Source organism: Heterocephalus glaber, unplaced genomic scaffold (genome assembly GCF_053883595.1).
Source record: "Heterocephalus glaber isolate CG9 unplaced genomic scaffold, H.glaber_assembly_v1.0 deba00001600, whole genome shotgun sequence".
Taxonomy (NCBI): domain Eukaryota; kingdom Metazoa; phylum Chordata; class Mammalia; order Rodentia; family Bathyergidae; genus Heterocephalus; species Heterocephalus glaber.
Genome location: NW_028258372.1, coordinates 10284164 through 10310087, shown reverse-complemented (window position 1 = coordinate 10310087; position 25924 = coordinate 10284164). Strand labels below are relative to the sequence as shown.

At 40.3% G+C, this 25924-nt stretch overlaps 1 protein-coding gene across 8 annotated transcripts in view; it reads right to left on the bottom strand.

The window, feature by feature from the left end:
- The window catches only part of Dnm3 (dynamin 3), a 587991-nt gene extending 562784 nt beyond the window's left edge, over positions 1 to 25207 (bottom strand). For 5 of the 8 annotated variants that reach the window (XM_021265415.2, XM_021265416.2, XM_004853428.4 and 2 more), the window contains exon 1: positions 24868 to 25206. In XM_021265415.2, coding sequence (XP_021121074.1) covers positions 24868 to 25028 — 161 coding nt within the window. In that variant the 5' untranslated portion in view covers positions 25029 to 25206. Of the gene's footprint in view, positions 1 to 24867 lie in introns of all 8 variants that reach the window. The other 3 variants (XM_021265417.2, XM_021265418.2, XM_087194095.1) reach the window with 1 other exon arrangement.
- Positions 25208 to 25924: the final 717 nt, after the last annotated feature.

Sequence of the window (25924 nt, the reverse complement as noted above, 5' to 3'; positions counted from 1 at the left end):
CTTGATGCCAGGAGCTTTCAGAGCCATTCAGCTTCTGCCCCTTGCCCTGAGAAGGTTACAGAGAAGGTGCATGCCTGGTGTGCCAGCAGCCACACTCAGAACAGTACTGCATTCGTACCTTGGATGGTGGGACCCAGGGCATGACAAAGAATCCCAAAAGTGGTCGCCCCTAAGAAATCCCGTCTCTCAGCATCTTTTTAAGAAGTAATTCACCATCAACATGCTTATTAGCACAGGGAATGATACTGGTGGAAACACACAGATGTCAACTGTGAGTTGAAGGGTAATTCGTAAGAGCTGTGAAAAACTTTCAATGTGAAAACTTTGGGGAACAAGCCACTAATTTATTTTATTTATATCTTGTAGTTTATTATGCAAAAGAATGGCAAAATGATAAAAGTCTACTTCTAAGGTCTGAGAGTTTTTACAATAAATACAAAGAAAAATTCTAAGTGAGAAGGACACATTGCATTAGTTTGACAGTATTTCATTTTTAGCTGTATAGAAAAAATGCTGTACCTTAAAATTGTGGCATCTTTGATAGATAACAGGTGACGGTATATACAAATATATGAACACAAATATGCAACATATAACTAAAGGTATCACATAGATAAAATACACAAGCAGCAATCCTAGGATGATATGAATGCCCTTTGACACCCAAGCATATAAATATTATTAATCATTTCCAAAGTAGGTAATGAATAGGATATATTTGCTATTTCTAAAAGAGATTGGGTTTAAATAAAAGTAGATCTAAAAGATGTACAAAATTTGAGTGATGATCAGACGTATATGAAAAATAGTTTGAGTACATCCAATTTTATTATACAATTAACATGTATAGATAAAGAAATGAAAGGAAACCGAGGCCCCCTGCTTCTCCCCATGGCATGTTACTGGGCCATCTACCAGTGGAAAATCGTGGACTGGATGAACGAAGGATGTGACCACTCACATTCTAAGTATTTGAGATTTGAAGAATACACAGCCATGTCAAAACACAAATTCCTAGTAGAGCAATCATGGTAGGGACACGGAGTGGAGGGTCCCTAACAGTTTAACCAGTAGCATTTCCAAAATGAACTAGCCAGAAATATATCAAGTTTTAAAATCAAGTAACTCTCCCACTGACACAACTTTGGCCCAAATCTGTTCAAAGTCTGCCCTTCACTTCAGCTCCTTTACCCTGCAGGGAGGCCTGCCCTAAAGGTCTGATGCCTAATCCTGTCCAAACCAGTCCCAGCTCTTCGCCACATGCCGTCTGCAGCACCTGCTGACTTCAAAGGCTGCGCTCCATGTGCAGTTACACATGTTGCTCAAAAGGTGGAAAACATTTGCCTTTATTACAACTTTACATGCACTTACTTATTTTAAAATAAGACCTAAAAACACACTCACAAGACCTCAAAAGAACAAGTGAGGGTGAGTGTTTTCACAGTGCCATCTACTCCTCATGATCTATGAGTCCTTTCAGCCAATGACCAGATACACAACAAAACATACCGCAAATGTTATAAATGTGGCATGCATGAGGACCTAAAGATGCACTAATGGGATGCATAGAAGCTTATAACACAATGAGGCATATGAAATAGTAATGAGTATTTCGGATATCCGTAAGTCCTACTTGAAAATTACAACTGAGGGTTTTTGAAGTCATGAATGGAAGTAAAATTAATTTAAGCTGGGAAATTGGAAGAGAAAGCAATATGTAAACTTCAACCTACAACTAAATATATTTTGAGATCTTTGAAAGGGTAATCACTCTCATCCTTGGATCACCGAGAACTAGTGCCATTCACATAGCAAGAACTCAGTAGAGATGATGGATTGAATTAAAATGGAAGAGAACAGAAGAGCAAAGACATTCGAGATGGAAGGGAAATGATATAAGCAATGACACAAAGAAGAGAAAGTACAAAGAATTTTTCAGGGAATGGTACCTATGATGTATGGAAAATTATATAAAACGTAGTTGGTGGCACAATCATGGAAACCCTTAAATGTCATGCCAAAAAGTTAGGACTTTATTGTATCGGGAAAGGAACTGATTAGAGTTGTGCTTTCAGAGAACTCTGGCAAGAATATTTAGGATGATTTAGACAGCAGTTGACACTAGAAGGACTGAAGCTATCAAATAAGCTGTTCAATAAATCAGGCAAAAAGAAAGTCAGCTCTGAACTGAAACAAAACCAACGTAAGTGGAAAGGCACCAATCAAGTAGAACTCACAATGCTTAGGAGACATAGGGAGAGGGGAGATGAAACAAGTATGACTGTTTTGAGCTTGTTGATTGGGAGAACAGCAAAGCCCAGAAATATACATAGAAAATAAAAAACCATCTATTTGTGGAAAATGATGAATCTGTCAGTATGAGCATTTAAGCTGCAATCTCAACACACATCTGAAAATGTGGGAAATGGATCTCTGGTCAAGATCACAAAGTCACCTACCCAGCTGAACTCTGATAAAGGGTGGGATCACAGAAGAAGGCAGCTACTATGCTTTTTGTTATAAAATATGAGAAACTCTTTTTTAGTCTCCTATAAAGGAAGCTATATGAATATGAAAGCTTCTCACTCCTTTCTGGTAACAAAACTAGTGATCATATTTCCCTTTTCCCCCTGACAACCAGGGTGGTTACATGTGTTCAACCCTACTATTATTTTTATGATTGGAAATTTTCTAATCTCATTTTCTTGGCCTTATTTTAGTTACTTCTTTTTCATAGTCCTACCTCTTCACTTCTATTTTCCATTATTGTTTAATTTTATGCACCCAATATCTCTATAAGTCATTGTTGAAAAAAAATGAATGAATGCAGTTTGTAGGAAATCACCTCAAATCCTTTGCAGAAAAGCAAGAACATAAATAAATTTCAAATTAAAAATTAAATTCCTTTTAGGGATGATAGTAACTCCTTATGAATTATAGGAATGCTCCTCTCCAAATAAGAAAACCTAATAAATTTTAAATAGGCCTGTGTTTTAAAAGGCAAATTAAACAATGATTAATTTCATCATGAAACAATTTATCCTCACAAAAAGATTCTCACTCTAAATTAGGAAGTTATACAAGTTATATGATTAAGAAAGAAATTTAAGTGATAATTAGAAATTTTGGGCAAGCAAAATTGAACACTAAAGCATTATCTAATATAATAATGCAAATCAATAGGAAAGCACTGTTTACAAATATTCAATTTATCTGCAATTTTAAGGCGAGAAGCTATGAATAAAGCAAGCTACACAATGACAACTCAATAATAAGTCCCGTATCTCATTCCCAACAGAGGTATCTGTTGAATGTATATAAACTAAGATCTCTTTGTGCTTCTCTTGGTTCCAGCCTAATAGCAAAGCCCTTTTCTAAGCACAGGGGCCTTCACTTACCACACTATGCCTTCACAAGTCCTGTCTGTTCTGTAGACAACTGGGAGTTTGTCCTCTAGCCTGGCAAGCCTTACCGTAAGCTCTGTTAGGGCCTTTTAACCAGTGACCAGGTCTCATCCTCACTGGCATAGCTTCTTAATGTTCACACAGCTGGAGATCTAAATGGAAAACGTGCCACGTACACATCCAACTATATGTATTTTCCTTCTACACCAAATGGGTCCAAACACACCTATGGGTCCAAACCAGGAAATCTAAGAGTCATGCTAAAGAAAGATTACCTTTTAGAAAAACAGCCTTCGAACCTGGATTCTAGCCTTTTGACACAGTACACTTAAGTTTTAACAGAATCAGAAGTCCAGATTATACACAGGAACAAAATGGATGTTATCACTAAAAAAAAAGAAAAGCAAAACAACCTTCGGTTACAGGTTTTCATAATTTGTCTTAAATGTTATACCAAGAAAACGCAGCATTTTAAATAGGGCAAGTGTCTCTGGCCCCTGCAGTGGGAGCAATCTCTTTGACATGTTTGGCCAAATGCAAATCTTTGTTTAAGTGCTATTCTTAAACTATCGTGTATTGAGGACTGTGTGTACTAGACACTCACTTTTTAGGGAATAAACTCAGAAAGCCATATAAATTCAAAAGCCCTTGGCTTTTTGCACACACAACACTGCTGTTCTGGATAATTCTGTGCTGAAGCAACTCATCAGTTCAATATGGCTGTAAGTATTTGCAGTCTTTCAACCTGCATTCAATGAATACCTGTACCTGTGGGCTTAGAGAAGGCTTTCAAGAAGAGTTGATAGCTATTTTGTGAAAGACAAGTACAGTTACCCAAGTCAAAGGGAAATGCAGAGCCTTGCAGGTAGAGGGGAGCCTGTGTGGCACCATGAGGACATGAAAGGACTGGGTGTCTTCTCGAAACCATAGTAGTTCAGCAGGAATGAGCAGTGTAGTGAATGGGAGAAGTAGGAGCAGAGAACAGAGAGGCAGGTGGCAGATCATGAAGGAAACAGTATGTCATGCTAAAAAGCTTGGTGAGGATGATTTACCAAGAGAACACCTTGATAGAGCCTGAATTTTGAAAAGTCCATTTCACTGTTGTTGAGTCATGAAAAGGGGCAATTTTGTATATATTTTTAATATTTTTCTCTACAGAGTTCACATTCTCATGTCCACAGATATTCTTGGCATACCTTTTGCCCTTTGTTCTTTCTATCCCTCTCTCTCCTTCCTACCCTACCACCTGCTGCTGCCATCATCTGATAAAACTGGGAGCCACCCACTGTCACCAAGCAAACCTTCCATAGCAGCTCCTGTGCCTTTCAGGCGGGCAGCAGGACGCACCCAGCTTCCCCCTCCTGGGAGAGGCTCCTGGATCCCGACCCACTGCCCTTCATCCAGTGCCTGCTGCCTCTTCCTCCTGCCCTTCCCTCCTGCACCATCTACACCTCTCTCCCTCTGGATCATCCCTGCCAGCAAGCAAAAGTGCTCTAATATTATCCCCAAAAGGACCCACTCTTTGCCCTGGACTCGCTTCCAGCTTCTTACAGAAGAGGTGTCTGCATCTCTGTCTGTTAACTCCCTAACCAATTCCTTAACTGGCTCTAAGGAGGCTTCTCATCTCCTACCATTCCAATAAGTCTGCTCTGTTCTCTCCACTGTAAATCATCCCTTGATTTACCTTCTATTTTTCTGGCATCTTTCCCATAGCCTCCCTTGTAGGGTGTTTTTCCTGCTTCTCTTCTTTTATATAAACTCTGCCTTAACCCAGTTTTATTCAACTGAAACATCGTTTAAATATCATAAAATTTACCCTTTAGAAGTACATAAGTCAGTTTTAACTATATTCGTGATACTTTTAAGATATGCATATGTGCTTTTCTACATTTTCACCCCCACTTTCCAGGTAACTGCAAGAGGATTGCTAAACCATTTCTCTCCTGATACTTTGTCCATTAACCTCACAGCTTTTAGTGCAATTCTGGTGTAATGGGAGTATGGGCCACATAGATAATTTTAAATGTTCTAGAAGTCACCTTACAAAATGCAAAAGAGAAACAAGAAATACTAAATTTAACAATATATTATATTTAATCCAATTTCTCAAAAATACAATTATTTCAGTATGTAAGCAATATAAAAATCATTACTAAAACAGTTTGTTCTGTTTTCATAGCAAATATATAAAATTTGGTACACATTTTATACCTATAACACATCTCAATTTGGATCTTTGACTTTCATCAGAAATGTGATCAATATGTAAAGTTTATAAAATTAATAACTGAAAATGTAGCTTCATCTAGCAATTCAGACTTAAGTTTTCCAAAAACAAAATCCATTATGTTTTTAAATGTAGGTTTAAAGTTCTTAAAATTACATAAAATTGAAAATTCAGTTTATCAGAAACATTAGCTACAAAAGCTCCATGAGGTAGTGACTTACTGTCTTAACTAGTATTGACCTACAGTGATCTTTCTACAATGTAAATCAGATTGTGTCACTACCCTAATTATCCTTGCTGGATAAACTCTAAATCTATTTTTGGCACCAACAAAACCTACCTAACTCCCCTCTGCTACTTTCCTTTGTGATACATCTGCCTCCCCACCATGCCCCAGTGACAGTGATTTTACCTTACATTTTGCCAACACACAGTTCTGGGACACCTCAGAGCCTTGCCACATACTATTCCTTCTGAAAGGCATGACTTTTCCTATTCTTATCATGGCTGATTCTGCTACATTGTCACCTGATGAGATAGGCCTTCCAGAATAATCGATAAATATGTTTCTCTCTTAACATGCTCTATCACTATATCCTGATCCTTTCTATCATGGCATGTAGACTGATTTACAAATGTGCATTTCTTATTTGTTAATTGTAGGTCTCCAAGCTCCGTGATGACAAGGAGTGCGCTTTTTCACATATCAATACAGTATCATTCTAGTCCTTAAGACAGTCCCTGGCACTCAGTGGATGTTCAATGAACATCATTATGTTACAGATAAATCAGAGATGACAAAGACTGAAACCTCTCCATTATACTTGTTGATTAATTAATTCAATATTTATTCAGAAATTGCTATGTGGCAGAAGTCAAGATAAATAAGAGACTCTGCCCTTCAGAAATTCATGATTTACTTGTAGAGGCCGATAATTTAATACAATATAGTAAGTATAACAACAGAGAAATTCTCAGAGAATTATGGGTATCCAGACAAGGGACAAATAACCTAGGAGAAACAAGCATGTGAGAAGCAGTTGAAGCTTCCTAGAGGAGATGCAAGTTAAACGTAATGAGGCTGATAAAGAGCCATAACGTTATTTCTATAGAGGAGTCCACATGCACAAAGGCAATGAAACTATGATGAGTGTGTGCAAGCATAGTATACAACCAGAATAAAAAAACAGACAACCTTGAGAGGGTGGGGTATACAAGGCCTTGTATGTAACACTAAGAAGCTTAGGTTTTATGCTGTTGGCATTAGAAATGGAAAAGTTTTCACCATGACACTGACAACATTTAATTTGAATTTCAAATTTCATAATTTGAATTTCATATTGAATTTCCATCTTTGTGACAAAATAGTTAAGATAAGTCAGCTTAAAGGAGGAAAGGTTTATTTGGGCTCATGATCTCAAAAGTATAATCCATGGTCACTTGGCTACTGCTTTTGGACCTGTGGTAAGGCAATACGTCATGGCAGAAGCCCATAGTGGAGGAAACTTGTTCTGGTGGACATAAGGCAAAGGGAGGAAGGGATCAGGATCCCAGTGTGCCCTCTAAGTGCACACCTCCAATAACCTAACTTCCTTCTACTATTTTATTAGTCAGCTTTCCCGCTGCTGGGACACAACACTTGACATTCACAGCTTAAAGGAGGAGAGGTTTGATTTGGCTCATAGTTTCAAAGGATTCAGTTTGTGGATGGCTGGCTGCAAGACAGGAATTTCATGGTGAAAGGGTGTGGCAGATCAAAGCTGCTTAGTTCACGGTGATTGGAAAGCACAGCAGGCAAGTAAAGGAAGGGGCAAGGGAACAGACATGCTACTATTTGGCCTCTTGTCCCTTCTTCTCTGGTGCTGTTCCCCTGCTACCATTAACTAAGCAGCTACAAACCCTATATGATCCCCACCAACACAAGCAGAAGTGTACTCTGCCAATCCTCTGCGTGGCTTTCAAGTCAATCAAGTTGACACAATCAAGCTTAATCATCACACTCCACTCCTTGTCAGTCTGACATTCAAATACATCTCCTTAAACCATACCTAAACTCCAAATTAACATAAGGTTATAATTCCACCTAGTATGATACAACTATATTGTGTACAGCCAAAAATATAATAATCCCTTCCCCCAAAGTCTCAAAAATTTCAGCATTTTTCAAAAATCACAATCAAAATCTCTCCTGAGACTCAAGGCAAACCCTTAGCTGTGAACCTCTATAAAAATAAAAAACAAGTTACATAATCCCAAAGTATAGTGGCACAGGGTAAATATTCCTATTCCCAAAGGGAAGAATAGGGTGCTAGGACAGAATCAGACCAAAGGAGGACCAAAGTTCAGAAGGGCAAAAATTAAATTCTATAGCTGCATATCCAGCATCTGGGTTACATGGTCACAAAATGTGAGTTCCGGAGAACGTGGTGGCCCCATTCCTATGGCATTGCTAGTTACACTAGCCCACACTGCCTCTCTCTGGCTGGCTCCACTTATAGCCTGTTGCTTTCCTCAGAAGACCTTCCACATTACTGGCATCTTCAACTTCCTGGGATCTCCACAGCAGCTTCCATTTCATTGTCACAGCTTCCTATTGCCCTCTCAAGGGTTCCTTTGCCTGGCCTCCCGGGCTTTTCTTTGGCATCTGGATGAAAGCCTTGCTGATCTCACAAATCATGCATTCTGCATGCCAGTAAAACCAGCATCACTTAGACAATGTCAAGAACTGCTACCAGAGCCGGGGATTTAGCTCAATGGTTCTGCCACCTGCCTCGCAAGCGCAAGGTCCCGAGTTCAATCCCTGTTACCAAAAAAAAAGAACTGCTACCAGCTGGAGTAGTAGCCAGTTTCCCTTGGAACAGGACTCCGGTGCTCTTTGAGTACCTGGACAGCTGAGCATGAGAATCACAGGAAACCAATTCCTTAGGAGATTCTTCTAGAGTACAGCTCCCAGAGACTCTTCTCATATGAAAGGCTTACAATTTTGCACCTTTGCACATGTGATAGGTGAAGTCTTGCTGATTTCTGAAATGCCTTCAAAGCATCTTTCTTCTTGTCCATGTTCAAAGTACTTGGCTTCTTTTTAATGACATTAATCTCTTCAGTAACCATACTTCCTTTGGCCCCAACTTTACACGTTTTCTTTAGGACCAAAATTTAAGTTCTCCAAATTTTTCTGCTCTGCATTTTGTTCCCAATTCTCACTATTCATCTGGCTAAAAACAGCCAGCATAACCTGAATGCTGAGCTGCCTTGAAATTTCCTCTACCAGATTAATTCATCCAGGCATCTGAATCTCAGTCTTCTGCAAAGTCTCAGTACATCAGAAAAATGTGAATAATTTTTCTTCCAGAGTATAAGACATATAGCCTGTATTCAATTACCAGTGGATCCCTTGTTTCCAATTGAAACCTCCTAAGCTTGGCCTTTATTGTCCAAATTCCTGTCATTACTATGGTCTTCTGTGCTCCTACCAGAATCACCCATGAGCCTTTTGCTTGTGGTATTCTAAAGCTTCCCTAGCCCACATATTCAAATCTTTTCAAAGTCCTCCTCCAAATCAGTTCTAAAGACTTGTAAACTTCATAGTCAGGTATAGTCACAGGATTGCTCCCACTCCTCAGGTATCAATTTCCTATTGTAGTCAGATTTCCCATTGCTAAGACACAATACCCAACACCCACAATTTAAAGGAGGAGAGGTTTAATTTAGCTTATGGTTTCAGGAGATTCAGTCTATAGTTGGCAGGCTCCACAGCAGGAACATCATAGCAGAGGGTTGGTGGAACAAATCTGCATAGTTCATGGTGGCCAGGGAACAGACTAGGGGAGCAGCAGCAGACAGAGAAAGATGAGGAACCAAAAATAATACTCAAGGTGATGCCTCCATGACCCACCCACTTACACGCAGAAGTACACTCCATTAATCCCCTGGGCAGCTCTTAAGCCAATCAAAGTTAATTAAGGTTAACCATCACCACTCGGTCCCATCTCTTCAAGGTTCTACCACCTTCCACTGACACCATAGACTGCCAACCAAGCCTTTAAAACATGAATCTTTGTGGGACACTCCAGATGTAAACTAAAGCATATATTGATCATATTACTGCTGTATGGAAGTTAGATCGGAGGGTTAGAGATGGAGAAAGCATTATGAGTCTATTGCCATAGTCCAGAAGATGAATGTCGATAATGTGAGCTCAGTCAGTTGTTGTAGGAATTAGGAATTAGGCATAGATAACCAATTTAAGACATATTTGGAAAGTAAATCAAGCTGATTGGCATAACTTTGGCAAGGGAAGTTTCAGTGCACTGATGGGGAAGGAAGACACATCACCTTCCACATCCACAGATGCAGAAATTGTGACCATGATTAGTAGCTCCCATAAATGCCTGCTTATCAGGAGCAAGAGGAGAGTCTTGGAAAAACACAGAATTCTCTAGTTCAATGCCATACCAACTGAGTCAGCCTTCATGAGTGAAGCCCAGCAATCTTTATTTGACAAATTGCTGGAGACATTCACATACTTCCTTTGGGAGATATAGGGATGGACCAGTCTTTTAAGTATCATTATCCCTTGTAATTCCAAGCTATTTGGTTCCTGAGTTCAGACAGTGAGAGTTCTGTGATGGTTGTGGAGGGAAGGAAAACTAAACCAACAGCTGAAACAGGCAGAGGCTAAGATGGGAGAATTATAAGTAGATATGTGTCATTAACAGAATGGAGAGAGAAGTACAGGTGAGAGAAGGGATAACTCAAAAACTAAGGGGCATGGGCTAAAAACATTAGTTTATCAAAGCATTTAATTTTTTTCTCATAAGTAAAAATAAATCTCTTACTTCAAGATCCTCACTCTCAACCAATTTAAGTCAGATCGACAATTTAGTTAGTGAAAACAATAAAAACTAAGTACCTGACTTAGTCTGCTCAAGCTTCCATAACCAAATATCACAAACTAAGTAGCTTAAATTATTCAAATTTATTTCCTATAATTCTGGAGGCTAGAAGTCCAAGATCAAGGTCCAGTCAATTTGGTTTCTGGTGGGAGCACTCTTCCTGATTTGTAGATGGCTGCCTTCCCTCTGGGTGCACATGGCCTCTTCTTTATATGCTCAGAGAAAGAAAGCGAGCTCTCTGGCATGTCTTCCTACAAGGACACTAACCATATTGGGTCAAAGCCCCACCCACATGGCCCCTTTAATTACCTCCTTATGGGCCCTATCTCCAAATAGTCACACTGGGGTTTAGGGCTTCAACATATGAAATCTAGGGAGATATAAACATTCAGTGTATAATGGCACCTAAATAATACTGTTCAAGATGACAATTAAACAGTCTGCTGTCTACCACAGAGGCCAAAAGCTAATGTTAATGAAACAGTGGGAAACATTCAAGTGCTAAACAGTGTGGAACTAAGTCAGAAGGACATTAGATAAGATCACATTAGATAAAACAGGTGGTCAGATGAAGTGCTTCATCAATGACTTTGAGCTTGGTGGTAGAGTGAAAGATTTGGCTTGTTGGAAGTAAGGGATGATGGATTCCCTCCATCTCCAAATTTACTTGTTCCTATGAAGTTTGTTACCATTCCTTTAAGAATCCACTGAAAATCTGGGATAGTTTTGGATTCCTTTCTCTCTCTTCCTTTCATCCACAATTGGTAATCACAGATTTCTCGGAAATGCCCTATTTCCATTTCCATTCATAAACATGCTGGCTCAAGCTCCCAATATCATCAGGTCATTTATTTCCCAACAGTGTCCTGGCCATTGCCCTTATCTGTATATGTTACAGTAAGTGTGTGACTGACTTAATCTTTCTAAAACCTGATTCCAGGCATGCCATAACATACCTTACAAACCTTCAAAGCCCCTCACTGCTTCCTGAATTAAGTACCAATTCTAAATTTTAGTGAAAAGAGAATAGGGAAAAGAGAATTTTCCATCTGGCTTGGGTGCCTAGAGGGGAATGGTGGGAAAGATAGCTGATAGAGTGAACTGGGTCCCTCTAGACCCATCCTTAGTTATCAAATTCTCACTCTTTAAAGTCCATTTTAAATCCTCTTTTCATAAAATCTTTCTTAGCTTCTCCAAAAAGGTGTGGTCTTTTTCTATGATCATTCAGAACACTGCACTTCTAAAAGCACCCAAATTTGGTATAAACTCCCATCCTCAATAATAATAATCATGGGGGCCGGGGATATAGCTCAGTGGCACCTGCCTGGCAAGCGCAAGGTCCTGAGTTTGATTCCCAGTACCGGAAAAATAATAATAATAATAATAATAATAATAAAACATATCACTGTTATTATATGACAGACACTGTCCTAAGTCCTTTATATTTATATACTTAATTCTCACAACCACTGTATGAGGTGGGTACTGCTGTTATCCCATTTTACAGATGAGGAAGCTGAGGCACAGAAAAGTTAGGTGACTTCCCCAGAACATGGAGCTCAGACGTGGCAGAACTGGGCTGGGAATGGAGGTATGTGGCTTTTCAGAGTGCCATTCACTTGACATTCTTCTCAACATTCTACAAGTTCTACAATACAGTCTCTGCAAATCACCAGCCAACTCTGTCGAGAGAAAAGTTTTTTAACTGTGTTTGCATCCCATAATAGTATTTCTCACCACGTAGGCACTTGCATACAGGGTGACTGTGAATTCCCTTGGATCACAAAACACCACACTTTGCTCGGGCTGTGCTTGTTCACATGTGACAGGAAATGACCACTGCATACACAGAGCATGAGGAAAGTGGGGAGAAAACACACAGGGGAAGAGTGGGGCACAAATGCCTGTAGGAAACATACACTTTTTTTAAGTCAAGTTCCTCTCTGACAGTCACTAAGACAAATCAGCCTGTAAGTTAGAAAAAGACTTTTCAGAGTGCTTTGGCTCAACCTCTTCTCAGCTACACCTCGCTAGTGGCAAGCTAGTTGCCGATCTCGTCTCTGCCCTTTCAGTAACGACTTACTGCCTTACAGGCAGCCCATTCTATTTTTAATTATACTGTTGAAGAGTCACTCTTATATGAAGTGTAAATCTGTCTACCTGCAATATTTACCCATTTGCTCTAATTCTGTCTTCTGGAAACACATACAGATCGACCTAAGCCCTCTACAACTAACAGCTCCTCAAATATTTGGAGATAGTAGTGTGACCCAACCAACGGGTTTCTAACAAATGCCTCTTATCAGAATTGGTTACACGAATGATAATGACACCATGCATATCAAATTCTACTGGGTCACCAGATTCTTTGAAGGAGTGGCTGAACAGAAAGAGCCTTGAACAACTTCCAGCATATAGTGGGTTATCAAAATATGATTCTTTGTAAAAGATTCAGTGAACAAACAAATTCATCTGCTAATAGAATTTGCAAACAATCTTTTTCAATTGGCTTTATCACCTACTTACAAACAAGTTTATTAAAATTTCTCTGTCTTCAAAAATAAAATACATTTCGGGCTGGGGATTTACCTCAGTGGTTCCGGCAACTGCCGTGCAAGTGCAAGGTCCTGAGTTTGATCCCCGGTATCAAAAAAAAATAAAATAAAATAAATTTCATATAATGAAAATATAAACGCACAAGTTATCTACTGGGCAGGCAGGTAAATGAAACATCTTAAGAAACCTCACTGGGAAAAAAACAATTTTTATTACACACCTCTTTGGAATGTCTGAATTTTTATGATGTATATATATATTACTTTTCCAGTTAAAATAGTTAACATGAAAAAATTAATAAAATTATCTCCATTTTAACTCACCTATTAGAACAGTATGGTATAATGTGCATCGTGTCTGCTTAATAACAAGATATGTCCCAACACTTGCATGTAAAATCATCAAATAAAGGCATAGAACTATATTAGATTTAATCTAGTCCAAGTCATTCAACAGTTTTAAGCACAATCCATACTAGGAAATACATTTTATACTGCATCCTAGTATGCATATACAGCAATTCTCTGAACGAGTTCCATTCTGGGAGAACGTTCATAACTCAGATTTGTTCATGAACAAAGTGGCTTCACTGGCACAGTGAACTTCACATGTCCCATGATCTTGTCCTTGTTCTTTAGAATTGTGCCAGTGGTTGAACGGTTCATGTTATAAGAAGGAGCAATGTCGAGGCAGGTCTGCCCATGCCCTACCGAGGTCCTGAGTCGCACGGAACACACCGAATCAGCCTGCTGCAGACAGGCAGGTCTGTGCACACCCTACCGAGGTCCCGAGTCGTGCAGAAGACGCCGAATCACCCCGCTGCAGACAGGCAGCCACCTGGTTCCACACTACAAAGACGCAGAAGACACCAGACCACCAGACCAAGGTACTGAGTCCCGCTGCTCCCCGCACAGAGGTAGGGGCTTCTGAGCTGCCATCCCACTGCTCTTGTTCCAGAGGAAGGGGCTTCCCAGTCACCATCCCTCCCGCTGCTCCCAGCCCAGAGGAAAGGGCTTTGGGGCCACCTTCTGTCCCGCTGCTCCTGGCCCAGAGGAGGGGGCTTCCGGGCGACCATCCCTCGCACCGCTCCTGGCCCAGAGGTAGGGACTTCTGAGCTGCCGTCCCACTGCTCCTGGTCCAGAGGAAGGGGCTTCCCGGCCACCAGCCCTCCCGCTGCTCCCAGCCCACAGGAAAGGGCTTTTGGGTCACCATCCCTACAGCTGCTCCCGGCCCCTGTCCCACCTCAACCAGCTCAGAGGAGGTAATCTGTGCAGGCGGTAACAGCCCCCTGCCCCAGTCGAAATGAGAAAACACATAAATAAGTCTCAAAACCAGACTTCCAGATCACCTACAGCGACCCCAAAGGGAAATGAGATGGAACACTCTGATACTCAACCACCTGGACCCACTGAACTGGCAACAAAAGAGGATCTGGAAAAAATGAAATCAGAAATAATTTCTCAGATAACAGGAGAAATTGTGCCCCTAGTGCAGGACATGATTAATAAATCTAGAGAGGAGCTCAGGAACATGATGGAATCCCAACATAGGAAACAAATGGAATCCATAAAACAGATGCAAATAGATTTCCAGGACATGAAAAACTCCATTGAAAGTCTACACAGCAGAATGAGCCAATGTGAGGACAGAATTTCAGATATAGAAGATAAGCTTGCAATTAGTGACCAGGAAAAGAAAAATTGCTTCAAGAAGGAGCAATGTCTACCATCTTTTTGCCTTGTTCTAATCTGTCAGTTATTTTCACTTTTGTTTCCATGGTTATCACTGTGCTTCCTAGCAGTCCCCCCTGCAACACCATTGCTTTTCCTCTTGCTTCCGGACATCTTGGGCTCTGGCTGAGCACTGTGCTCCTGCAAACTATCGCACTGTACAGTGAGCACAGAGCGGCACAGCCATGACAGTGTGCGGCAGACAAGTGAGCTACTTCTGCGATTTGTTCACATCTAGGAATCTTTGTAATGCAAGGTCTGTTTGTATCTGTGAAAGTTTCCGACTCAAGTGCTCATAAGTGAGGGACTTGCTGTATAAATATATAAATAAAATAAAAGTTTCACAAAACAATACTTGTCATCCCTACCTAGGATGTAGTCTGACACTTTTTTAAAGCTCAAAACCCAGTAAGTCAATATCATGGCCCACTAACGGGTAAAAAAAAACACACTGAAAAATTCAATGCTTTCTCCACCATTCTCTACTAATCTATTGATGAAGAAGGCAGGTTTCACCTGGAGTAAATGACTGGTACAGAATCACATAGCTACTTCATTTAGCTCCTGCTCTGTGCTAGCATTGCTTGACAGAAAATGACAAAGGAGACCCAGCTCCTGACTTCACAGAGGCTGCCAATAGTTGGGCAGAAAGACACAGCAACCAATTGTAGAGTAAAATGCCTGTGCAATGAAACATATATAAGGACAACTGAGGAGAGACTTTGTAGTCAAAGAACTGAGGAAAACCAGCTCTTCTCTCCACCATCCCACGTCAGCTTACTTGAGCCATTCCATCAACAAATATACAGGGAGGACCTGCCACAGGTGTAAACCAAATCCACCCCAGGCTGACACAACACCCCTAACTCTTGCAGCAAGAAGACTCCATCTTCTTTCCTCCTACCTCCCTTCAACATAGGAGACACTCAAGCAAACAGAGCTTTCACCTTCTTTCTTCCCATTCTTGCTCTTCAAGCAAGAGACTCAGGATCCCTCTGCCACTTCCCCTCCTCACTGACTCAGGAAAAAAAAATCCCTGAGGAAAATATAATAATCAAAGTACACAATTCAAATCAGGTGCTCTCTTCTCAATTTCACACAGTATTTCTTTTCAAAATTAAGTAAACAAACTAAGCAAATTTCTTGAAGTGAATCCACATGGACTGCAGTAGTTAATATATCAGTATTTCTAGATGAAAATGCAAAAGTCTCACCACACAACGGTTGTTCCCCAGGTAGCCATGAATGCTAGGATGTGTGCATACAGATGGCTTTTCCCTTCTTTTCAATATATAGAAAGAACAGGTCACAGTTTTTTAAATCAGAAAACATAAACAGATATACACACAAAGTTGTACACCTCCACTACATTAGACACTCAAAGCTATTCTAAGGATGTCTAGTAATACAAAGATAACAGAATTCCTGATGAAATTAACCCCCCCGCCCCCCCCACCCCCGGCTAAAACCAATGGGTAAAAAGTTGAGGGAAAGCCAATCAAGGCAGAATATAAATCTTTCCACTGAAAATAGTCATTGCGTATTATTTCAATGTCTACTACAAATTTTTTTTCAAGTGCTAACATTTTACCTCCCAGTCATTGGCTGTCAATCTTTTCTGCCCCTTGGGCTTAGCCCATAATCTTGCTAAGCAGTCCTGCTTCTCCAGCTGGACTTCCTCAGTTGCTTTTCCCTCTTCTCTCTCCTCTTTGCCTGCAATTTCACCCACATTTCCAAAAGAAAAAGATATGTTAAGGATAGTTTACTTCATATCACAGAATCGAATACCTTAAAATCTATTCTCTAAGAGAATGTTGAAAACAATGTCAGCAAAATTCATTCTATGTTATTAGCTGTATTACATTCATTATCTCTTGTATCCACCCAGTGGCTCCTAGAGTGTCATTTAATGTTTTTGCAACTTAATATTCTTCATTTAGAAAAATCAACAACATACACTTTCACTATCCTCTCAGGGAAATTTAAAAGATTAATGAAATAATAAATGAAAAGTTCATCTGGCGCTCTTGGAAGGGAAGAGAATACAAATAGGGTTTATGTTGCATCTATCTATTCAAAGAAAAAATACACTGTGATAATATTAAATGTGGGGAAAGTTTTCTTTAAAAAAGACCCAAATACACTCTCTAAGTTAGCCTGGTCTAAAAGTTAGTATTTGGGTGCAACTTTAATTTTCCAATTTTCACAAAAAGAAGACTCTGCAAATACACGTTACTGTCTATTGTCCCTAAATTTACTTTTCTTCTTTTTCTAATATTCAGAAAATACCCTGTCTAAATAAAAGGTTTAAACTAATATTTATTACTCATTGAATGTATATTTCGGGTCAGACACCTGATATCATCTTACTTAGAATTCACACACACATGAAAAACTGAAGCCTGTTGTGCCCATTTTGAAGGTGTGAACGTAGGCCCAGGGAGGCTCCCCCCTTACTGATGATACGCCATGCAACTAGCAAGAGTCACAGGTGAGGCTGGGGATTTAGCTCAGTGGTTTTGCCGCCTGCTGCGCAAGCGCAAGGACCCAAGTTTGATCCCTGGTACCAAAAAAAAAAAAAAGAGTCACAGGTGAGGCTCAAACACCAGTCAGCCAAGCCTGCGCTCTATCACCATCATGTGATGACTCCTTTTCAAATAAGTGCTTCTGAGGAAATCTAAGAAAACAAACATCATAAACAAGATTCATAAATAGATTCATTTTTTTTCAATTCCAGGCCACTAAAACAATAAGCACCGGAGTTCTTCAGAGGCCATATCTATTTCCAACATGTATGCATGTTATTCAGGACTATAGAATAACCCAGAAGCAGGGGGAAATGAAAATGACATAGAACACAGAAAGAAAAAATCACAAAGAACCACAGAAGCATATTTTTTTTTTCTGGTGTCACGGATCAAACTCAAGACCTTGCTCTTGCCAGGTAGGCACAGCGCCACTGAGCTACATCCCCAGCCCCTGAAGCACACTTTAAGCCCCTGAAAACAGATATTTTTCACCAGGGCTATTGGGACAAAACAAGATCTAAAGTAATCCTGTCTCACTCACGAATTCAGGGATTAAATATACTATATCATCTTTTCCCTCAACAGCTCCTCTGTCTTTATTACCAATTAACAATGAACCATGTTAAGCAATATTAATGTTTGTTGAAATTAAGTGTTAAAATAATTTCTATGGCATTGATGGGTGCCGCTCAACTTACTCTAAGAATTCACACACAAACAAGTAGGAATATTAAAGAGGAAAAGTGAAGAATGTAGATTTGTTATATAAATACATCTTCTATTTTACCTAAAACCTAATCCATTTCTTTAGTGACCTTTTCATTTTATTTATTTATATGCAACTTTTGTAGAAACTTGCCTTAAACAAGGCCTATCAGTGACCATTTCAGGTACAACTTTGAAACTAATGCCCAACTGGTAAATAAATATTAATAATGTGTGAAAACACCCAACATCTCATTTGGCCTTTTCCTGGGCCCATCTGTTGCCTAAAACTCACACTCTTTCAAGAGTACACTATTAGTAAATTATTTGATCTATGTCTAAGAAAAATACTGCTCCTCAGATGCATCCACTATTCTGTGTGGAAAAGAACAGTGTTATATGACTGATAGCCTGCTACCGAGAACAGTGACACAGGGGAATATCAGGAAGGAAAAAGACTGGTCCAAAATTGCAAAAGAATGGGGAAAAGAGGAGGCAGGGTGGGTAGGGGTGAGGGAGGCACGAGAAAACAATAGGAGGGGGAAGAGATGATGATGATGAACTGATGCAGAGCTCCTAGTTCTGAATACCAAGTTCCAAACCCAGATCTGATTTTTTCTGACCTTGGACATATCTCTTGGTTTCTCTGTATCCTAAAGTAGCTCCAGGAAGTTAGCAAAAATTAAGCCTGAGGAGTTTCTTACAGCAAGCTAATGAAATGCCATTCCTTGCTTCTGAAAGAAAAAGCTAAATTACCTACGACCACAGACACACACACACACACAAAAAACATCATTAATGTGATATTCATAACCCTTCTGGTTGTTAATTAATGAAATACACATCGTTGAGAGTCACAACTTCTTCTTTACACTCCCCCTCCCCATTCTAAACAACACATTCCACACTCAGGTTTGCCTTTAGGGTGTTTCCCCAGACATTTTTTGCCTTAAATTTATTTCACTACTTTAACTAAATGCCTCATCCCTAAAAAAGAAAATAGAATTTCATCTCCATTAAGTATTAGTGCCTGGGCTGTCCTTATAAAGCAATTGGTCTGACCCATCCCATCCCGCTCCCAATTAACCTTCATTGAATCCAGTTTCGTATGTATCTACATTTTCAAAATATAATTATATATTAAATATAAATCAAATTAAACACAAACTATATAAGATAAATTATATATTAAAATATTCTGTAGTGCCTCAAATTGAACCGAGGGCCTTAAGCATGCTAGGCATACAAAGCTATATCCTCCTGCCCCTCGGTTATATTTTCAATCTCTACAACGTCTTTCCTTTCTATTCTTCTCTCATCCCCCTCCAATCTACAGAACCTCTTCATGATAAAGTGACAGTCTAAATTCAATGGCTTGTTGTCAAGTCAGACACTGAGACACAGATCAGCACCTCCCTACTTTGACATTGATACTTCAGTACATGCAGCCTTGGGCTAAAATGACACTGGCTGCCAAGTGACACTGAAGAGTCATATGTCTACTTTCCATTTTATCACAGTTCAGTTTCAAAACTGTACTTTTTCAAGTTTTCATTTTATTAAAAAATTAATATTCTATAAATTTTTATCCCAATTAATTTGCAATGGAGCCAACTGCTTCCATTGTACATACTCACTTCAAAGTTGTAACCTCATACTTCATCCTGACAGTTGTCCTTTTATACACACATCAGCTTCTGTATGTTCATACTTCCTTGTATGTTCTTACCCAGCATACTTAGAACTGAACAAATACCATAGGTGTTCACTGACATTGTGTGCCCATGTTTATCAAGAATTCCAATGGAAGTCATATCCAAGGGCGGTTCCCAGCTTGGTGATTTACTGCCATGTGATCCTAGGCAAATGACCTGTCTCTCATCTCCTCCCCTATTGGCATAGGGATGAGACAATAGGTAAGAAACAGGAGATGTGTGGGAAATGCATAACAGAGCCCATGGCTGCTACCCATTAAGGGCTAAATAAATGTTGGCCCCTTCTTCCTTCCACCATGTAAAAATGTGTTGAGTATAACATAATTCTTTGGATTTTTAAATCAATGCTGAAAGCTTGAGGAATCGCAAAACAGACTTATATTGGGGAAATAGGAAAATTTCAGCTATATAGAAAGTTAAGTTGGATTATTCTACACACTATATTTACTTGGGGTTCTCTTGATTCTGGTAGGAGGAAAAAATCACTTCTTTCTAGCAGCTTGTAGTTCTCTTAAAATTAAGTTAGATCACAATAATAATTAAAAAATCATAATTTAACTCCACTTATTACCCCTAGAAAAAGGTACTGAGATAAATGTCTGATATATTGCTATGATGGAATGTGGTTTATCCAACAAGGGTTAGACATGTGGCAACATTAAGATCTGATGGGACCATTAAGAGTAGGGTCTAGTGGAAGGTAATTAAGGTCTCTGGAGGCTCTGCCTTTAGAAAGAATTGATGCAGTTTTCATGGGACCTTGGTTAGTTGAAAGAGGGTTGTTATTAAAAGGAGCAAGATGGGCCCTTCCTCTCTTTCACTCTGGCTTCCTGTCTTAACATGCGATCTGCCATGATGCCGTCTGCCATGAATGATACCTCACCACCATGTTATGCTCTTTAAACCTTCAATCTTTAAACTGCAAGCTAAGTAAACATCTTTTCTTAATAAAATTCCAAGCCTCTGGCATTCTGTTACAGTAATGGTAAATGGTACACTCAAGGTAGATCCCATTGAAAGGGAACCCAGTAGTCTACCTCTAACACTACTCATAGTCTACCCCAATAAATACTGTTTCATGTTTCCAGTGTTCTAAATGACTGCTTGCTCAATTTCACTCTTAAGTCAAGTGCATTTTCTGCATTAAGTCAAGTGCATAAGTAAATTCCAAAACAGAGATATTCTAACCAGTCCAGTCTAACTAGTTGTATTGCTTTTCACACATTATTAATACAAACAGAAATTAAGTTGCTTGTGGTAATTAAACCCTTACCAACTGTGCACTTGTGATAACATAGAAATATATGATACAGTATTAATTCAACAAAAAAATAGCTGTATGATTTCAAGTTCTACCAATTCGTTGTTGGATGAAAAATACCCCATACTTTTGATTCTTTTATTTGTTCAACATTAACCACAAAACCATTTCTATCTTTGCAGAATTGGAAATCTATTTAGCACTCAAGCTAGAATAAGATAATGTGTAGTCTTCCACCTATATAATTAGCATTGAAGAACTAATGTTTCTAACTAGCGTATCATTAAAAAACATTTTAACATTAGCAACTAGTACAGTTTTCACTTAGCACTCTATAAACAACCTATATGCACTCTAAACACATATTTAAATAAACAACCCAGTTATATTTTAGAGTCCTCTTCAAGAATGCCTAATAGAGTAAAGAAAAATACTTTTCTTTTAATTAATATTGCTTCAGCCTAGAGGATTACTCAAATCCTTGGCAAAGTGAGGCCAGTTAGATATACGTACATAAATATAAATAAAATTATTAATATAATCACCTCTTATTTACTTAAACGGTGTTTATATAGCAGCAAGGAAGAAGCTGAAAGTACTTAACATAGGAATTGGTAAACCTCAATATGGTGAGGCAAATGGATTATGGAGCATGGATTATTGAGCTCGAATATCTTGGGTTGAATCCTCAATCCACTGTTATTTTATGTTAAATTAGCCAATGAATGAGTCACTTAAATTTCCTAAGTTTTAATTTCCTCTTCACTAACATGGAACTCATGAACAGTACCTATCTCTCTGGGGTTTTATGATGATTAAAGAGATCATCTATGTAAAAGAATACAGAATATTAGCTAACATGTAGCAAACACTCAGTAAATGTTAGCCATTATTATTATCATCACTGCCCTAAAATACATATATACCATATATACATACATGTACACATATATATGTATATATGCATATATACACAAGCAATTGGATAAATTCAATTCTTCTGTATACAAACTAGACCAACGGGCCAAATCAAGCCAGCTAGTGAAACCCTATATTCAAACCACAGAACTCAGCTTCTATTCATAAGACCTTAAGCCACTTCTCGCTGCCAGCATATATCTCATCCTGAGCAACCAAAAGAACAATCTGGTTACTCATACTATATCACATTAATATGTACATTCATCACTTCAGCAAGAAAATCACAAACAAGGAGTTCATTCATGACTCATTTTATTCATAACAATCTCAAACTTGTCACCAAAAATTGGTTTTTACAGCTACAGTCAAATGAAGTAAACATAGTCACATCCAAATTCATTCAATGGTGTCAAAAAAATCAATTTAAGAAACTATCTGAGAAAAAAAGATATAGTTAGTCCACTAAATGCAGTTTGTTAAATATTAAGGAGAAAATGCACCATTATTTTGAAGAGAATAAGCTTAAATCATGAGCAAACAATTTACACAAGCAATGACTCCTTGTTTTAGAACTACATTCAAGAACTGCACATTTGACCATGGTCTTAAAATGAAAACAGCTACATATAAAAAGCTGTATCTTAAAAAAAAAAAAGGATCTTACATTGATTGCAAAATTCCTGGATAATAAATCAAAAGTTAAACAGTTACAGTAGAATGTGAATACTGATTTTTCTGCCTCAGCTGAATCTTTTATCAAAATAGAGAACTTCATTTTCCCTAAGGTTGGGTTATAATTAGAAATTAGACTCCTCAATAATTCAATGACTTAAATCTTTATTAAAGTCAAATGACCTTTCTAATTAAGTTTTCTCCTTAATATATAATCTCTGCTAGGCAAGTGCCACCTCTAAAGATAATGAACTCTTTACATATTTGTTAATTGAGTTTTCTTTCTTTTTTCTTCCTTCTCTTTATCATTCTAACAGTAATTAATTCTTGGTAGAATTTGTAATGTACAACAAATTACTAATGCAGTCTGTTAAGTCCTCTGGTTTTTATATTTATACTGTTCCTATTTTTCATCCCATCATGAAAAATGTTCAAAATTGAGCATTATACTCTTCTGTGTCTTTCTTTTTGTATTCACATTAGAAAAGAATGCAGGTATTAAGGGGGAATGTGCACAATAACATTAAGAAGACTTAGAATTTATGAATCTGGAGAATAGAATTGAGATATGTGCATAAAATTTACATTAAGTCCAAAAGCTCTGGCCACAAATAATGCATTTATAATATAGATTCATCTAAGTAAACATATGAATATGGTAATTGTATTTAAAATACTTACAATTTCAATCTTTAAGTACTTGTTTAAAAAATAAATGTAATCAATCAAATCCATCCCTCCACCAGAAGTCTAAAATGACGTAGGCAAAATGCTTCACCATCACTTTTCCCATTAATCATCAATAGATTAGAAGACCGAGGCAAAGTGATTAATTACTCAAGAACAGCAGATAATTGTCAGCATTTTTACTTTTTATTAGGTTTCTTATCTGTGTAGTTCCTTTGAGAGAGAAAAAAACGAGTTCATCTGACAGATGAAGTATCATCTGAGAGAAAAGAATGTGCAGCTTATGAATACTAGCACCCACCCCCAAAGAGATGTGGGAATATCCAGCTCTACATTTTACACATCATGAAGCACTAACAAAAAGAAAAAAAAACACAAACAGGAACCTTTTGCACTGCAAGTCACTCATGAGCCAAATATAAAGAATAAAGTATAGTCTCTGGACTGTCCCTCTCCAGCCCACTCTCTCAGCTGCTGTACACTTCTACCTGGTTTACTACTAGGAAACAGATTTCAGCTTTCGTGATGCTTCTAAATGGGTTTCTTCATAAATGTCTGCACTCCTCCAGCAAGGCCATTAAGGTAACTTAATCCCACGTGAATTGCTCAGTAGAATAAATGTTGATTCCCAATTTTTAAAATTCATTTTTTAGCTTTTTCTCTACTAAGAGCCAAGAGGAAAGCATAAGACCAATTTGGATTCAGAATGTCATCTCGAAGACTTGCAGGGCAAATAAGAGCTCAAGGAACGGAAGAGGATGCTGGGGGCGGGGGCACGGAGAGAGTGCTAGAAAGATGCTGGTCAGTTCTGAGATGATGCGGGAATGACATGGCACCCGGACCTCACAAGTCCACGGCCACCCCCTGGCGTCTGTGCCTCTGGTCCAGGACATACGCCCATAGCTGTGAATAGGTGCACCTACAAACACACCAATGTTATTCTTCGACTTTCCAGGGAGGAGAATGGTGGGGAAGAATCTCTAGATGAAGCTTTAGCACGACAAACGTTTTCCTTCTCCTCGCACCCCGCCTTCCCAGCTAGGGACCGGCGACGCTGGTCTGGAACAGTACACAGCCGAAGGGATCCGAGAACCAGGGTGAGAAGAAAGCCTCACTGGAGGGGGGCGGGGGGAGGGCGAGGGGTGGAACCCCACAGCCTGGCAGAGCGCCCCGGGTAGGGTGACAGGAAAAGGAGGAGGATGTTGAGCCGGGAAACAGAGAAGGGGTCTGGAAAGCACCCGGCGCGTACGCAGCCAGGCTGCCCAGGGTTGGCGCGCACCAGGCGGGGCGCGGGGGGAGGGACCCCTCCTCTGACTCCCCAACCGGAGGGCCGGGAGGAAATGGCTTTGTATCGCAGGATGAAGGGAGACGGGGGCCACCACGCAGGGGGCGGGACGAGGCTGCCCCGAGCAGGAGGACCCCGCCAGTCCCACTGCCAGCGCCTCTGCCCCGCATTCGGCCGCAGCCCCGGGTCCACGCTCCGCTCTCGCCGCCTGTCCAGGATCCAACGGCCTGGAGCAGGGTCAACCCTGGGCTGCGCCCCCACCCCGCGCCCTGCGCGCTCACCTGCCCACGAAGTTCTCCAGCACCGAGCTCTTGCCCGCGCTCTGGCCGCCCACCACGGCGATCTGTGGTAGCTCCAGCAGGCAGGTCTGTCCCAGCGCCGAGAAGGCGTCCTGCAGACGGTTCACCAGAGGGATCAGCTCCTCCATCTCCCTGTTCCCCATCTTGCCTGCGCGGCCAGCTGCCCACGGGTCCCTGCTCGCCTCTGCGCCCTGCCCAGGAGCCGGGGCCGCGCTGCCCTCACGGATGTCGCTGAGCTGGGATCCGAGCGCGGGGTCCACGAGCAGGCGTCGGATCCAGCCGCTCGCCCGCAGCCCGGCGCCTGACAGCTCACGGCTCCACAGTGCGCGTGCGCGGGCGAGGGGCGTGGCCTGGCTCCCGGACGGCCCGCCCCGCCCCGAGTCCCAGCCCTACAGCTCCCGCTGGGCGCGCCCGCACTGCCTCCCAGCTGTGGCCAGATGCCACCGCCTCTGCCTTCTCTTGCAGAGGCTAAGAAGCAAAGTTACAACCCTCGGTCAGGGACTGGCCTGCAATCACCATCGGCTGGCAACACCACTTCTTTCCAAATAGCTACGACGACAAAGCCCGGTGGCGAGCACTTATCATAGCTGACCATTACCACACCGTCCGTCGCCAGCGCCACTGCCGCCGGAGTACACGTCCCACAAGGAAATCTCATGCGTCACGCCTCCTCCAGAATCCTCGATGGCCTTGCTTGGGAGGTAGCTGGCCTGATGGACTCTAAACTCTTCAATCTGACATCCATTTGAAGCCCTGAATAAACTGTCCTTACCTATTCACCTTTCCTGACTTGTTCTCCCCTGCCTCGCTCGGGTAAGAAAAGGTGTAGCTCATCTGGATCCCCCCCCCCCTTTCAATCTACCATGCTCATTCTGGCCTTTCAGATTCCTCAGGCCATTTGTCTTCCCAATGTATCTGCCGGATAGAATGAGGAGATAGATTATGGAGGTCTATCAATAACCATGTACGCGGCACTCTACTCTCCTGTTAAATTTAGCACACTGAGCAGTGACTGTCTGTCAGATCCTGTGCCTTATGA